The 17774-nt window shown below is 38.7% G+C and overlaps 1 protein-coding gene across 2 annotated transcripts in view; it reads right to left on the minus strand.

Moving 5' to 3' along the window:
* Positions 1 to 17774, minus strand: part of DNAH5 (dynein axonemal heavy chain 5) — a 363993-nt gene that overhangs the window by 122104 nt on the left and 224115 nt on the right. For both annotated transcript variants that reach the window (XM_049861228.1, XM_049861221.1), the window contains exons 49-53: positions 17299 to 17512; positions 15308 to 15531; positions 12769 to 12967; positions 9090 to 9265; positions 2766 to 2896 (exon numbers count right to left, since the gene is read on the minus strand). In XM_049861228.1, coding sequence (XP_049717185.1) covers positions 2766 to 2896; positions 9090 to 9265; positions 12769 to 12967; positions 15308 to 15531; positions 17299 to 17512 — 944 coding nt within the window. The remainder of the gene's footprint in view (positions 1 to 2765; positions 2897 to 9089; positions 9266 to 12768; positions 12968 to 15307; positions 15532 to 17298; positions 17513 to 17774) is intronic.

Below are 17774 nucleotides of genomic sequence, written 5' to 3' on the forward strand. Positions count from 1 at the left end.
TGGTCCCTATATAGAGTACCCCATTACCCCTAAAATTGAAAATGAAAATATTCCAATCCTGGAGCCTCGGAGTTTAAAAAAGTATTACTTGAATTTTCTGTCATTAAATAAATTCAGATTTCAGAACACAAGGGCAAATGGCCACCTGATTTTTAAAAAGCTACTAAATATTTAACTTCTATACTCTATTCTTTTCTAACAGCTATGAACTAATTTTTTTTTTTTATGACCTAAGTGCTAGAATCAAGAATATCAAAATGATGCATCAATATTTCTAGATGGGCTCTATAAAAATGAGTTCTGAGAGATCACAAAAGATTTTCAAAGGCAAAACAAAAAACCAAAGCCATTGCCCTCGAGTCGATTCCAACTCATAGCGACCCTATAAAAAAACTAAAAAAAAAACATAGGTCCCTTAAAAAACAAAAAAAGAGGAAGAAAAGCACCCCAAAAGATGGGGAAAACTTTCAGCCCAGTCCCACAAATCTCAGGCCCTGCTACCTGAGATAATACGACCTAAGTCATATTATCCTCAAATAATTTTCTGTCCAATTTAACTTCCGCATCTGGTTTCCTGCTCCTAACCTTATCCTAGTTAATCCTAAAAGTCTCTTTGTTGTTGTTGTTGTTATGTGCCATCAAGTCGATTTTGATTCCTAGCAATTCCATGTGACAGAGCAGAACTGTCCCACAGGGTTTACTAGGCTGAAATCTTCACAGTAGCAGATCACCAGGTCTTTTCTCCTGCGGAGCTGCTGGTAGGTTTGAACCACCGACCTTTTCGTTAGCACCTGAGCACTTAACCGTTGTGCCACCAATCAGCCTACTTACCTCTTCATGTTCACTTCTCACTCCCTAATTCTGCTCACTCTGTGCATCGTACACATACATGTGAAGACAGCTTCTCTGGGGCTCCCTATCTTGATGAATAGCAGCACCATTTATCTCGTTTCTCAAGCCAGAAACCAGGGTGTGGCAAGCCCAAGAGATCTGACTTCCCAGTAATCTTGACTGTCCTCTTTTTTCCATTCTCACTGTTATCACTCATGACACTATCATATCTTATCTAAACCCTGAGACAGTCTTATAACTGTTCCATCTCCAGTGTAGCACCTTCCATCCATTTTTGGTACATACAAATCTGATAGTCCTCCCTATGACAACTTGTCGATGGCTTCCCATTGCTTTAGGAATAAGTCCAAACTCCCTACTGGAGCTTTTAAGGCCTCCATTCCTCTTCACTTTCCACTTACCCCCTTACGCTAAATCCCATGCCTTCGAGTTGAATCTGTCTCATGGCCACCCCATGTGTTAGAGAGTAGAACTGCTCCACAGGGTTTTCTTGGTTGTAATCTTTACAGAAGCAGACTGCCAAGTCTTTCTTCCACAGCAACACTGGGTGGGTTCAAATCACCAACCTTTAGTAGTCTAGCACAAACCGTATGCAAGACCCATCCATATTTAACTTCTTCCAGGACCTCAAATATGCTTTTATATATTTCAAATGAGCTGACCCTTTTTTCTGAAACATTTCTTTACTGCTCCTCATTCCTGAGATAATTCCTACTCATATTCAGGTCTCCGTTTTAAACCTTACTTCTTCCAGGAAGCCCTCTCTGACCACCCCTAGATTGGGTTAGGTATCCTTCCCACATGCCTCAACAGGATCTGCATTTAATTCCCTATCATACATAACATCTACAAATATCACACCTTATTGAATGAGTTGCCCAGGATCCATCCCCTTGATTTTCCATCAGTTCCATGATGACCTTGCCTACCACTGTACTCCCTAACACCTAGCTAGAGCCTGGCATATAGATGGTGTTCCATAAAATTTTTAAATGCATGAGTGAATCAATCAATATAAGTTTTTCCTGTATTTCTTCAGTGTGTTAACATTCTTGAGACTCAAATTATCACTTAATAGGAATAAATTGCTGAGATGCAGCAAAGGAGTACACAAAATACTCATATCATAAAAAATAATGTAAAAACAGGAAGACAGGTATTCAGTACAATGGGAGGTTGAATGTCTCAAAAGCAAATTTTTTAATTAGTAGACAAATTAGTAGAAATACCAACATGATTATTTTAATTAATACAGACTTGGGTTATGATGAAAAAAATCATTTTAATAAATAGTGTGCCTTGTACTATGTTTCAGATACTGAATAATGAATGAAACATAGTCTCTAAATTCAAGACATATACAGACTCATAGATTAAGGGAAAAAGAACACATGTGGGAAACGCAAGTATTTAAATATAGTTGAATTTTGCTCTCTATACTTTTTTTTTTTTATACTTTGTATAGTAGAGCCCTGGTGGTGCAGTGATTAAGAGCTACAGCTGCTAACCAAGAGATTGGCAGTTCGAATCCACCAGCTGCTCCCTGAAAACCCTGTGGGGCAGTTCTACTCTGTCCTACAGGGTCGCTATGAGTAGGAATCGACTTGATGGCAATGGGTTTGATTTCAACAGGTTATATATTTGCATAGAACAACACCTAGCGTAGTACTTAGTCCACTTGGCTGGCTAATGTCCCCTCCCTCTCTTACTCCAGATATCAAAAGCAAATTATTAATGTGAAAATTTCATGGTCTCATACAGAGTTGAAAAGAGAAGATGAAAGTCAACAGTCAAGAAGGAAAACTTTTATGATTCATTGTTAAAAAAAATGTATTCTTAACTTCAGGTAGTCTCTGAGAACCTTCTATCAAAATCCATTTTAGAGTAATTAAAGTCAAAAGTTGGAAACGTACCGTGTCAGAGTGATCTGGAAGGATGAGTAGCCAGCAATGAATGAAGCCAACCTTGTCAAGCTCTGCTTTCCTGATCCACCCACCCCAACAAGGAGGGCATTGCCCCGGGGAGTGCGAATAATCCGAGAGATCTATAACATGAGATAGAAAAGGAATGCATTTTCAACATGCAAATATTCTACTTTTTTTCTATTTATTCAACATAAGCATGGGGCCAAATACTCATTTTGGAAGAGGTAGGTATCTCAGGATCAGAATGGAGCTATACTGTTGGTGGGTGAGGGCACTTCTGAAATAGAACAGTATTTGGGATGCTTAGGAGAGGGTGGGGAGAGACTGGTGTGCCTTTAGGAAACTGGGAGGAGACCAGTGCAGAAGAGAAGTCAGCAAACAATCCAGGCTGTGGCTTGCTCTGGACTTCGAAGTTTCCTTTTAGTTTGCACAGCCAAATGCATTAGGATAGGAAAGGAAACAGAGATTTCAGGACAAGGTCTATACTTGGAGAATGGAGCATGTGATAGGCTTCACATTTGAAAAATGTGTTATACTTCATATTTGAAAAGTGACAGAGAGTTTAAATTGAAGGAAAGGAAGTTACCAAAATGTGGCAGAGATAATGGAGTTCTTCTTAGAAGAAAATGACCATAAACACGCTTGGCTGCTAACCAAAAGGGCAGCAGTTCAAATCCACCATCTGCTCCTTGGAAACCCTATGGGGCAGATCTACTCTGTCCTTTAGGGTTGTGATGAGTCAGAAGCAACTGGATGGCAATGAGTATTATTTGACAAAGGGAGTGATACCTGAGGTAGCCACCAAGAAGTGATTATAGAGAAGAAGTCCACCCCGTGCTACTCAGTAGCCCCAGGCCACTCCAAGTTCCCTTTGTGGTAAGACGTCACATTTATTTGGCTTTATTGCTATTGAATGAACTACTAACACCATCAGGCCTCCGACCTCACCTGGGAGATTCAGTGTAGAATTATCTTTGGTGCCCCTTTCACCTCATCTGATAACCATTTATCTTTCCCTCCTAACTGCTGCCAGAACTCATCTGCAGTCTGTGGTATTATGGTAGCTTGTGTGTTGTTGTGATGCTGGAAGCTATGCCACCAGTATTGGAAATACCAGCAGGGTTTCCCATGGTTGACAGGTATCAGCAGAGCTTCCAGACTAAGATAGCCTAGAAGAAAGTCCTGGAAATATCTTTCTGAAAATTAGCCAGTGAAAGCCTTAGGGATCACAACAGAACACTGTCTGATTTGCTTGCTTTGGATACCTCATGAAGTTGAGGTCATGAAGTTGCATTTAGTATTATTTATTTAGAAAATATTATTTCCTTTTTTCTTCCTTTTAGTCATTAAATATGACAGAATATCTATTCTTCTTGAAACATTTAACCCTTAATCAACTATAAATTAGGGGATAATTTCAAGATGGATATATTGCTTTGGGAAAATCTGCTGCAAAAGTCTTCTTTAAAGTGTTAAAATGCAAACATGTCACTTAAAGGGCTAAGATGCACCTGACCCAAGCCATGATATTTTCAATCACCTCATACGCATGCAAAAGGTGGACAATGAATAAAGAAGATCCAAGAAGAATTGATGCCTTTGAATTATGGTGTCAGTAAAGAATATTGAATATACCATGGACTGCCAAAAGAGGAAACAAATCTGTCCTGGAAGAAGTACAGCCAGAATGCTCTTTAGAAGCGAGGATGGCAAGACTTTGTCTCACGTACTTTGGACATGTTATCAGGAGGAACCAGACCCTGGAGAAGGATATCATGCTTGGTAAAGTACAGAGTGGGCAAAAAAGAGGAAGCCCCTCAAAGAGGTTGACTGACACAATGGCTGCAACAATGGGCTCAAGCATAACAACGATTGTGAAGACGGCACAGGACTTGTTAGTGTTTCCTTTTGCTGTACCTAGGGTCACTATGAGTTGGAACTGACTCAATGGCACCTAACAACAACATTTATATTGACCTTTGGAAGAACATTTGCAGTCAGCATTCAGTAACAGGTCTCAGATTCTGAGAATTCACAGGGTTTCAAGATGAATGCCCTCAGGCTGGGGGGTCCCAACCTGGGAACAGCCTCTCTGTCTTTCTCCCTCTCCCAGACTTGCTCCAGCCTTGCAGAATTACTTCCTTGCCCTCTTGCTGGGGTAAAAGAAGCAATTAAGCAATCCTCATTTTCAGAGGGAGGGTTCTAGATAACCACTAAGACACACTCTAATTTGAAGATTCGGTAATTATTAGAGGTGACAATTTGTAATTCTGAGATCACACCTGGTGGGTCAACCTAAAAATGGAAAATACCCATGAACTGTCTTCTTTCTAACTCAGAGGATGGTCTGAAAAAACGATTGCCATAAACAAAGTGAGAATATCAACACGGGATTTTAAATGGTATTATCTTCCACTATAGATAAATTATTGTTGTCATTAGGTACAGTCAAGTCCATTCTGACTCATAGCGACCCTATGCACAACAGAAGGAAACACTGCCCAGTCCTGAGACAACCTCACAATTGTTGCCATGCTTGAGCCCATTGTTCCAGCCACTGTGTCAATCCATCTCGTTGAAGGTCTTCCTCTTTTTCACTGACCCTCTATTTTACCAGGCATGATGTCCTTCTCCAGGGCCTGATCCCTCCTGACAACATGTCCAAAGTATGTGAGACACAGTCTCACCATCCTTGCTTCCAAGGAGCATTCTGGCTGAAGGTCTTCCAAGACAGATTTGTTCGTTCTTTTGGCAGTCCATGGTATATTCAATATTCCTCACCAACACCAAAAGTCAAAAGCATCAGCTCTTCTCAGGCCTTCCTTATTCATTGTCCGGCTTTCACATGCATATGATGTGATTGAAAATACCATGGCTTGGGTCAGGCACACCTCAGTTTTCAAGGTGATGTCTTTGCATTTCAACACTTTAAAGGGGTCTTATGCAGCACATTTGCCCAATGCAATACATCTTTTGATTATCTGACTGTTGCTTCCATGGCTGTTGATTGTGGATCCAAGTAAAATGAAATCCTTGACAACTTCAATCTTTTCTCTGTTTAGCATAATGTTATTTACTGGTCCAGTTGTGATGATTTTTGTTTTCTCTGTGTTGAGGTGTAATCTGTACCGAAGGTTGTGGTCTTTGATCTTCATCACTAAGTGCTTCAAGTCCTTTTCACTTTCAGCAAGCAAGGTTGTGTCATCTGCATAACACGGGTTGTTAACGAGTCTTCCTCCAATCCTGATGTCCCTTTCCTCTTCATATAATCCAGCTTCTTGGATTATTTGCTCAGCATACAGATCGAATAGGTATGGTGAAAGAATACAACCCTGATCTTTCTTGACTTTAAACCACACAGTATCCCTTTGCTCTGTTTGAATAACTGCCTCGATCTATGTACAGGTTCCTCATGAGCACGATAAAGTGTTCTGGAATTCCCATTCTTTGTAATATTATCCATAATGCGTTATGACCCTCACAGTCGAGTGCCTTTGCATAGTCAATAAAACATAGGTAAACATCCTTCTGGTATTCTCTGCTTTCAGCCAGGATCTATCTGACATCAGCAATGATATCCCTGGTTCCATATCCTTGTCTAAATCCGGCTTGAAATTCTGGCAGCTCCCTGTCAATATACTGCTGCAGCCATTTTTGAATGATCTTCAGCAAAATTTTGCTTGCGTGTGATATTAATGATATCGTTTGATAATTTCCACATTCATTTGGATCACCTTTCTAGGGAATAGGCATAAACATGGATCTCTTCCAGTAGGTTGGCCAGGTAGCTGTCTTCCAAATTTCTTGACATAGACGAGTGAGCATTTCCAGTGCTGCATCCACTTGTTGAAACATCTCAATTGTTATTCCATCAATTCCTGGAGCCTTGTTTTTCACCAATGCCTTCAGAGCAGCTTGGACTTCTTCCTTCAGTACCATCGGTTCCTGATCATATGCTACCTCTTGAAATGGTTGAACGTGACTAATTCTTTTTGGTATAATGACTCTGTGTATTCCTTCCAGCATCAAAAGAAGATGGAAGGAATACACAGAGTTCTTGGAAATAAGCATAAATATAGATCTCTTCCAGTCAATTGGCCAGGTAGCTGTCTTCCAAATTTCTTGGTCTAAAGAAGTGAGCACTTTCAGTGCTGCACACTTTTGTTGAAACATCTCAATTGGTATTCTGTCAATTCCTGGAGCCTTGTTTTTTGCAAATGCCTTCAGTGCAGCTTGGACTTCTTTTTCAGAACCATCGGTTCCTGGCTATATGCTACCTCCTGAAGTGGTTGAATGCTGACTAATTCTTTTTGGTACAGTGACTCTGTGTATTCCTTCCATCTTCTTTTGGTGCTTCCTGCATTGTTTAATATTTTCTCTGTAGAATCCTTCAATCCTGCAACTCGATCCTTGAATTTCTTCTTCAGTTCTTCATTTTGAGAAATGCCAAGCATGCTCTTCACTTTTGGTTTTCTATCTCCAGGTCCTTGCACATGTGATTAGAATATTTTCCTGAGCCCCCCTTTGAAATCTCCTCTTTCGCTTTCACTTCTTTGACTTCATTGTTTCTTCTTTTTGCTTTAGGTACTCAATGTTCAAGAGCAAGTTTCAGAGTCTCTTCCGACATCCATTTCCATCTTTTCTTTCTTTCCTGTGTTTTTAATGACCTCTTGCTTTCTTCATGTATGATGCCCTTGATGCCATCCCACAAGTCATCTGGTCTTTGGTCATCAGTGTTCAACACATCAAATCTATTCTTGAGATGGTCTCTAAATTCAGATGGGGTATACTCAAGGTTGTATTTTGGCTCTCATGAACTTGTTCTAATTTTCTTCAGTTTCTATTTAAACTTACATATGAGCGATTGATGGTCTGTTCCACAGTCAGCCCCGGCCTTGTTCTGACTATCAATACTGAGCTTTTTCATCCATTTTTTCCTAGATTCATACTTTATACCTTCCACATTCCAATTATTAATGGATGTTCGCAGCTGTTTCTTCCCATTTTGAGTCGTGCAGTATCATCAAATGAAGATCCCGAAAGCTTGACTCCATCCACGTCATTATGGTCGATTCTACTTTGAGGAGGTAGCTCTTCCCCGGTCGTATTTTGAGTGCTTTCCAACCTGAGGGCCTCATCTTCTGGCACTATATCAGACCGCATTCTGCTGCTATTCATAAGGTTTCTACTGGCTACTTCTTTTCAGAAGTAGACTGACAGGTCCTTCTTCCTAGTCTGTCTTAGTCTGGGAGTTCAGCTGAAGCCTGTCCGCCATAGGTGACCAGTGGCATAAGCTTCCAGCATCACAGCAACACACAAGCCCCCACAGTACAACATACTGACAGGCACATAAATTAGATCACACGAATTATCAAGTAAAAGATGTATTTAACTTTCAACCTCTGAGGATCAGCTGTCCTAAGAATGAATACTATAAGGCTCATACGACAAAGTAGTACTTTCCTGATGGATCTACCACTAACAGAATATTATGGATTGAACTGTGTCCCAGACCCCCACCCCCCCACCCCCATATATGTGTTGGAATCCTAATCCTAGGCCTGTGGATGTAGTCCCATTTAGAAATAGGGTTTTCTTTGTTATGTTAATGAGGTTATATCTGTGTAAGGTGTGTCCTAAACTTAATCGCTTTTGAGATATAAAAAGAGCAGACTGGGCACAGAAGCAAGCAAGCACATGGAGTTCATCAAGGAACAAGGGACACTGGGGCTAGAGAAGCTGAGACATAGATTCTCCCCCAGAGTGAACAGAGACAGCCTTCCCCTATACCTGGTGCCCTGAATTCAGACTTCTAGTCTTCTAAACTGTGAGAAAATAAATTTCTGTTCATTAAAGTCATCTACTTGTTTTTTTACTTGTATTTCCGTTACAGCAGCACTAAAAAATTAAGACACCAAATTTTCGTCTAGCTCAAAGTCAACTGTTCATGTGCTGTTTTTTAGAGTTATCCTTTGCATGATACAAAAATAAGCAGCTCTTTCGTCTACGCTTTGAACTCAGATGTCACCCACATGCTTTCTATGTAGTGCAAACACTGAGCTGGAAGCTGTATAGCAACACTGAATAAAATTATTCTTTGCCACATTTGAAGCATACACATGCTTCTTTGCAAGTCTATATAGGTGTGACATGCTGCATTCAATTTAAAGATTAGTTGGAATATAGCATTGAGTTTATTTTTAAACTGAATATTCTCCCAGGAGATGAAAATGAGAGGGGGAGGGAGAAATTCTGGTGCCAAGCCAAGTGTCTATCGCTTCCCCAAGAACCTGCTCAGCATGACCACTGTACCTTGACTAAATGAACCATCGCATCTTCAAAGAACACCATGTCCATGCCAGCGCCTCGGATGCTCTCATTATAGAGCTGCAGGAACATATTCAAACGCTCTTTCAGGTGATTAAAAGACTCAATTGGCTCATAAATTTTGGGCATTTCAACGTCTGCCTCCTCCTCAGATGTTTGACCTGGAGTTGGGGAAGAAGAATCAATTCAATGTCTTCAAATTGCTGGACTTTACTCCTTCCTTCTACCTAAGTTATACTGATAGCCTTACAGTTTTATACAGTATAATAATGATTTTCATCACGATGCCATCTTATGCACTATTAGGGAAAAAAGAGAAAAAAAACAATAGTAAAAGTGTTAAGATCTATGTGATCACCTGCAGTCTTGGTTTTTTCCTGTCTAGAAAGGACCAATTTCAAATACTGTTATAGTCACTGAATTTCATTTGAACTCACAGTTAAACATTGGCATTTTAAAGATTCTTCTGGAGATATTCATTTAATGGTCAAAATGAAGGCCCAAAAGGTAGGGATTTAATGTCAAAATCAGCAAGAGAGATTAATAATTATATGGCTTTTTAAAAAGAGAGAAAAGAAAATGGTCACTGCATTTGCTCAGGACATTTTTATGAAATTTCATGTTAGTGGTGAGGAGAGAAATTAATTTTAAGAAATGGAGGTGGGAAGTCGAGAGAAAATAGAAAAATAATTCCCAATAAATGAACATATTGAATCATTTCACTGGGAAAAAAATACATTAAAATTAATATGATGTTATTTAATTAGAAAGACATAATATACCTGTTTAACACTTTTCCAATTTTGACTGTAAAGCATAATACCAAAGAAAAAACTACACTGAGCATATGACAGTTTATTATTAGTTAACATTCTGAAAAACCAAACCAAACCCATTGCTGTTGAGTTGATTCTGACTCATAGTGATTCTATAGGACACAGTAGAACTGCCCCATAGAGTTTCCTGGTGTATCCCAACTGCAGACCTCTTGGTTAGCAGCCATAAGCACTTCCCCACTACACCACCAGGGTTTCCATTAGCTAACATTAAAACAGGCAAAAAGTGGTGTTAGTTGACTATACCAATAAGAACTTTCCAATTCACTGGGTACTAGAACAGTGAGTGGTTCTTCTAAACCTTAAATCCCATAATTGCTTACATTTGGCCCTATCCTAATAAAATAGTACATTAACCTTTTTATGGCAAAGCAAGGAAATTGACTTAATATAATTATTAGGAACGGCCTATTTGCAAAGTTCTCACTTAAATAGTCACTTAACTGTTTCATAAATGCTCAACTCAGGCTTGGTAAAACAGTTTTGAAGTCACAGGAGGTTATGTGTTTAACTCCAAATCAAAAAAGAAAAAAAACAGCAGTTTTACATTGCTCCTTGAAAACCATAATCTAATTATTTATCTATCTAAATTAGAAGAAATAAAATATGTGAGTTCTAATTGCCTTGCAAAATGCTCTTACTTTTACAGAATGTATATGTGTGTGACCTGATTTCAAATAAAACGTGTCAGCTTTTTTCTGTGGAAGGATCAATCCAGCCACATAGACAGCAACAAACCTTATTCAATTGTCATTCAGGAGCTTTGCTAGACCACCCATAAAACAGAAAAAATAATAAAAAATAATCCATTGCCATCTAGTCGTTTCCAACTCATAGTGACCCTATGGGACAGACCAGAACTGCCTCATAGAGCTTCCAAGGAGCGCCTGGTGGATTCGAACTGCTGACCTTTTGGTTGGCAGCCGTAGCACTTAACCACTATGCCACCAGGGTTTCCAAATAAAAAAATTTTTTTTTTTAATTTTTTTTAATCACTATCAAATCTACTAAGGAGATTTCTGGTCATTTCTAACCATTTAGAGGACATATACAATATGTTTTTAAACACTCCTTTTTAAAATAAACAAACAAAATTAAAATTCATCCTCAGTATTAGAAAAAAAAAAAGAAGAGGTTATTAAATGAGTGTTTTGAAGTCATGAAAGGTTATGTTTGCCTCTAAATTAGAAAAAAAAAATGCAGTAGTAGAAATAATAGTCTACTGAAGTCCAGTTATTTCTGAGGAAAAAAAAAGAATACTCATGGGAACACTACCTTTTTTCATAAGAAAAGCTATATATTTCAATTTTTCATGGAATCATAACCAAGAAAGCTTGTCTCCATATTGCCCATTTCTTTCCAGTGGCCCTTTCATATAATTTCAGGTTTTTTTCTTTTCATCTTCAACATTTGGGATCACCCAAATAGTAAAAATAATTATTATTATTTTTACTACCTTTCATTTGGGAACAACATTTTTGGGGGGATAGATCCCTGGTGGCACAGCGGTTAAGAGCTCAGGCTGCTAACCAAAAGATCAGCAGTTCAAATCCACCAGCTGCTCCCTGGAAACCCTATGGGGTGGTTCTACTCTGACCTATAAGGTCGCTCGCTTTGAGTTGGAATTAACTAGAAGCCAACAGGTTTGGGGTTTTTTTGGTTTATGGGTCACAAACTGCTGAAAGGACAAATTGAAAACAAAAGGGTTTTAATTCTCCCTATTGAAAAGCAGAAAAGAGGCTTCCCTTCTCCCCTGTTCTTTGAGAATTCACATTAGATAACTTGTAATTATAAATTCTTTCTCCCTCTCTTTGAAGGAAACCCTGGTGGTGTAGTGGTTAAGTGCTATGGCTGCTAACCAAAAGGTCGGCAGTTCGAATCTGCCAGGCACTCCTTGGAAACTCTGTGGGGCAGTTCTACTCGGTCCTATAGGGTCCCTATGAGTCGGAATCGACTTGACGGCAGTGGGTTTGGTTTGGGTTTTGGTTTCTCTTTGAAAATATGTAAACCTAAAGATACTTCCTCAAGGACCTGGGAGCCATCTCTTTTCAAATGTAATCATCAAGGAAGCTCACACCCCTACCTCCCAGGTTCCTGGAGAGAGATTAGCACAACTTCAGGTATCCTGCCATAAAGATACTAGAAAACGCCCAATTTTATCTTAAACATGAATGTAATGGGTTGTATCCATGTGGCTACGTAAAGGGTCATACTTCTTCCTGTCTTCACAATCTCTTTAGCAGACTGCCCATGATGCATCTCATCCTGGTTTAAGGCTTATTCAATACTAAAAAATTTATTTTTCTCTTCTATTTTTGTGAAGAGGTTTTCTGGGTTGAAAGTAGATTTTATTTTTAATTATATTTCCCCAACACTGCCCAAGTTAGTTTACCAATAATGTTTCATTTACTCCCCACAGTGCCCTGGGATGGATATATTATTTCCACACTCATAAATTATGAGAATGAGGTTCAAGAAAGTTCAGAGATTTGCCCAGCTAACGTGTGGTAGAGCCCTGCCCCAAATCTACATCTGCTGGGAAGACCACAAGTCCTGTGGTTTTTCTTTTACCTTAAAAAAAAAAAAAAAATTTTTTCTAAAGCCCACCTTAATATCCAAGATTAATATGCATAAAATAATTACTCTTTGGAACTAAATGGGCATACATTTATCCACTTACTCTATAAATATTTGTTGAGCACCTAATATGCCCCAAGCTGGTTTTAGTAAAGTTCACTACTCAGAAATTCAACATTCTTAACTGAACCTACTGTCTTCAGATATCCCTTTGGGGAATACTACTTTCAAATTCGGCTTCAATAGTTTACCTGTTGCTTCAGGTGCATCCCTCAAGAAATCCACAAAATAAGCGTCAATTCCACAATCAACAAAAAGCTTTTTCTCTTCACCGAACTCCTCTTCCACCAAACTTACTAAAGCCTTATCAAACCAGGTCACATCCTCAGACACTGTGAACCGATCAGCTATGACACGTTTACATTCATGCTTCCACAGCCTTAACAGCGCCTGTTGAAAGTGTAATTTAAGTTCATTATTAATTCATATCACGCAGTAGTTGGGAATTCACACTGATGATACGTGGAGTATCAGCCTTCCTAATTTAAGATACCTGACTTTAAAAAATTAGGGTTAAAATATACTCAGCCCAATTTCAAACTGGTCTCATTCAAGTATATTAAACAAAAGATGCAAACAGTTAAGCACTCTGCTGCTAACCAAAAGGCTGTAGGTTCGAGTCCACCTGGAGGCACCTTGGAAGAAAGGATTGGTGATCTACTTCCCAAAAAATCAGCCATTGAAAACTCTATGGGACACATTTCTACTATAACATACATGAGATCGCCATGAGTCGGACTCAACTCCACAGCAATTAGTTTTGTTTTGTTTTGTTTTGTTTTGTTTTGTTTTGTTTTTCAGGGTCTATTCATTTGTGGAAACCCTGGTGGTACCGTGGTTAAGTGCTACGGCTGATAACCAAAAGGACAGCAGTTTGAATCCACCAGCTGCTCCTTGGAAACTCTATGGGGCAGTTCTAGTCTGTCCTACAGGGTCACTATGAGTTGGAATCGACTCGATAGCAAGGGGTTTGGTTTGGGTTTTATTCATTTGCAGGTTCTAAATTAAAAGAAAAGCATCCCTAGAGGAAAATATTAAAGATAACTCTGATCAACTAACAAACTAATACTCTATGTAAAGGTCTTAGGTGTGTGGGTACACTCATGGGGCCAAGTATAATATAAAATGTAGCCTATGGCCAACCCACACGTACCCAACTGAGATATTACCGTGATACATTTACTTAATACAAAGTGAAGGAAATGTGTGGTAAAAAGCTGTATTATCTGAACAAAGCAATTACAAAGCCCAAAGTTAACAGGAAGTTGAGGAAAATGAATTGCTCAGTACTCCTGTTCCTATAGGAAATTAACAAACGTTTGTCTAAACTCACTATTTGATACAAGACAGGTGGAAACAGCTTGGTAACGTTTTGTAGGCTAGATGATTCTTAAGCCATTGTATTCATGATAAAATGTGACTTGGTGGCCAGAAAAAAAAAAAAAGAGTTAAGTAAAACATTTTCATCAATTCAGTTAAATAAAAAAAAAAACTCCAAAATAATACCAATTTCTGGAACTATTTACGCTGATTTAAAATAAGCACCAACAATGGCTAATGAAAGAATAACATTTGAAAACTGCATTCCAGAACTCCATTAATTTGTCAATAACTTTCAGGGAAAAAAAAAGTTTGAAATATTTATTGTTACTAAACTGATTCTCAAGTCTCGTAATAAGGAATATTTTCTTCAAAAAGCCTTGCCAGCCAGCATGGTTACCTACTTTTAGAGTATCTGGGGGCAGACATTTTTGATAGTTAGCATTTAATGTGCCTAATGGCATTTTGGAGTCCTGGTGGCACAGTGGTTAAGAGCTACGGCTGCTAACCAAAATGTCGGCAGTTGGAATCCACCAGCCACTCCTTAGAAACCCCATGTGGCAGTTCTACTCTGTTCTACAGGGGTCTGACTATGAATAGGAACCGACTCGGCGGCACCTAACGACAACAACAATGGCACATTTGTGGATATTTCAACTATTTGTTTGTTCTGCTTAACTACATCTTCGACTTCATGGAAAATCGAAAAATAAACCTACCTTGCCTTAGCCTGAGCACACAGTCCGTTTGGAGAGGGGGAAATGGTATACTGGATTTTTAGAAAGGGTTTCTTGTTTGACAGGAATTCTTAGGTCACTGGGAACCATTATATTCAAGTGTATGTACGAACACTTCGTTTTCTGTCAAATTAACTTTCTACTCTGCTGCCTCTTCCCAACTTTAGGCTACAATTTACCAGTGATTCTGAGTGCATCTAGTTATGTGGAAAGAAAAGATCAGGGCTGATTACCAACAAAAATGGTTTCTTTCCTCAATTTTGAAGGTTCATTTATAAAGGCAATTCCTTTTTAAAGTTAAAATGCCAAGTTTAAAATATGCAGACTATTATATAATATAATCAATCGTGATCTTTCCCTTATTTAGGATGAGAAAAACATCTTATGATGGGGAAATAAAATCAACTGTTTCCTTGATCCTGTTCATTAGGAAATAACTGTGCAGACCATTTCTTTCAACACAAACGTAAGTCAATGGGATATTTAATTAAATTTTTCTGACATATTTACTTCTCTCCGTATTTATTTTAGTGGATAAAAGTAGAAAGAGAAGTAGTTTTATGCTGAAATGTTCCAAGACATTTTCATATTCCGGTAAAATGTACATTACTGAAAATATTTAGGGTGGTGATAAGTAACAATATTATTTCTCTTGCTCTCATGGACCACTTACATCAGATTCCTTGATAACTTTGGAAGTAGTGTTCAGCATTCCCTGCCAGATCCTAGAAAGATCTCGAAGGTTAAAAACGTAATGGAATTTCGCAGGGGTCGGGAGCATTTTCATCTTGGTCATCTGCCATAGTCGACGTGTCAGGGGCACCAGTTTGGCCACTAAGTCACTCACTTCTTCTGGGAAACCCCTCTGGCTGCAGTAGTAGCCCACCCCAATGACACCTGGAAGGGGAGCAGAGAGAAATCATAATATTTTGACTGTCAGTTCAAATCAGGTGGATTAAATGAAAAAAAAAAATGTATAAGGTAGACTTTGCACAAATACAATTACACATTTTCATAAATAATCAAGTATTAAATAAATTCCTATTCATTAATGCTCTGTTACTTTTTTAAACACCTAAAAAATAGATACAGGTTCAAGTAAGTCAGCATTTGAACTGCGCTCACATCTGTCAGCATTCCAAAGTTGATTAAGACATATAACTAAAGACCCTTGGTGGTGGTGGTGGCGATTGTCATCAAGTCGATCGTCACTCATGGGCAACCCCGTGTGTGCAGAATAGAACTGCTCCACGTGGTTTTCAAAGCTGTGAGTTGTCGGAAACAGATCACCAGGCCTATCTTCCAAGGCGCTTCTCAGTGGGTTCAAACCACCAAAACCGCCAACCCTTCAGTTAGTAGCCGAGCTACTTACCCATCTGTACCACACCCACGGCCTCCTGAAAACTCTAGCTGAACCAATGCAATATTGTTAAGTAGGTAATGATGACAAACATACAAAACTGCCTTAAAAATGGATAAAAAAAAAAAAAGGTTTCTTGAATCTTCTAAGATTTCTCCACTCTGCTGTTGCCTTTCTGTGCATTATAAAAGATTTTAATTTACTTTCTATGTAAAATTTTCCAGGCTATCAAGAATAATTAAAATCAAGAAAAATCAGTCATTCTTTCTGGTCCATTTTACTTTTCCCAAGTTTAGATAATTCTCAAATGTCATTTGTTTTCAAGGCTTTTCTCATTGCCGTGATTGAAAGTGCATGCGTCCATATTCCACTAGCCTAGGCTGCTAAGATGACATTTTAGTCTGCCAGAAATTAATTAGGGTAATTATAATGAGTTTTTTCTCAGCAGCAGTTACAGAAATGGTAAATTAATACCTAACATGAATGTGTACAAAACTTTTACACTTTTTGTGCAAAGCTTTAATTCCAAAATCAATTTTAAATGCATTTACATTATTCAGTTAAATAAATAGGGTTATTTATTGATCTGGTGATACTTCAATAAAATTATTTCTAAAATACTACATATTTAATCAGTCAATAATGTATTACCCGCTGCCATCGAGTCGATTCTGACTCATAGCGACCCTATAGTGCAGAGTAGAACTACCCCATAGAGTTTCCAAGGAGCGCCTGGCGGATTCGAACTGCTGACCTTTTGGTTAGCAGCCGTAGCACTTAACCACTACGCCACCAGTGTTTCTGAATAGTGTATTACAGCCTGTAAATTACTCTGAAGATCAGACTGGTGTTAATTTCTGCTCTGTGCGCTGTGATTTCTTTGGGCACAACAATTATACTGGCTGGTTAAGGTATCAGCTACATAAACATTTGACATGGTATTATATCAATCCAGACCACAAATATATATACCCATGAGAAAACAGCCTCATCTCTGAGTTTATTTAATGTTTAACCTCCTTGTTGAAGAAGCTGGCAATTACATAAAGAAAAAAAATGGAGGTAGAAAAGACATAGGTAGGTATTTGATTCAACACAAATATTTATGAAACAAAATATACTACTTGAGAGGGATGTTGCTTCCCCCAAAACTGTTGATGATTGCGATCGGGAGGGCTACAAACTAAAGAGCTACCCACGTTTCCTTCCATGTGGCCTCCAGGTGGGTATTTTGGCATGGGAGACCGAGCAAGCTCTTCTTTCCTCCCCAAAGCCCCCGACCACCCACTCCACACTCATTTTACCAAAGATCTTGTCCATGGAAGCATCAGAAGGCAGTGTGCAGTTAAATACAGAGAACTGCCTTTTGAGTCTTTGGGGTATGTCATTGCGTCCACCCCCAGGATGGATCATGGCAGCCAAAAACTGGATGTCCACAATGCTGGTAAACTCCCCAGGCTTCTCAAGGTTATAAAATCCATTGTGTTCCATCAGCTGTCGTACAATCTCATTAGTAACCTAAGAAAGAATTAAATTTAAAAAAGAATTAAAATGCCATTCCTTCATATTCCCACAACCTAACTCCTTGAGAGCATGCAAATAACGTGCTTCACTGGAATTCAGGAGTTGGATATTGAAAAAGCAGGAAAATATTTACTCATTATCTTAGTTTCTCTGAGCTGCCTTAACAGAAATACTACAAATGGGTAGCTTTAAAGAACATAAATTTATTTTCTCACAGTTATTGAGGCTAAAAGTACAAATCAGAGTCTTGGTCACG

The sequence above is a fragment of the Elephas maximus genome, chromosome 2 (assembly GCF_024166365.1).
Source record: "Elephas maximus indicus isolate mEleMax1 chromosome 2, mEleMax1 primary haplotype, whole genome shotgun sequence".
Lineage (NCBI taxonomy): Eukaryota > Metazoa > Chordata > Mammalia > Proboscidea > Elephantidae > Elephas > Elephas maximus.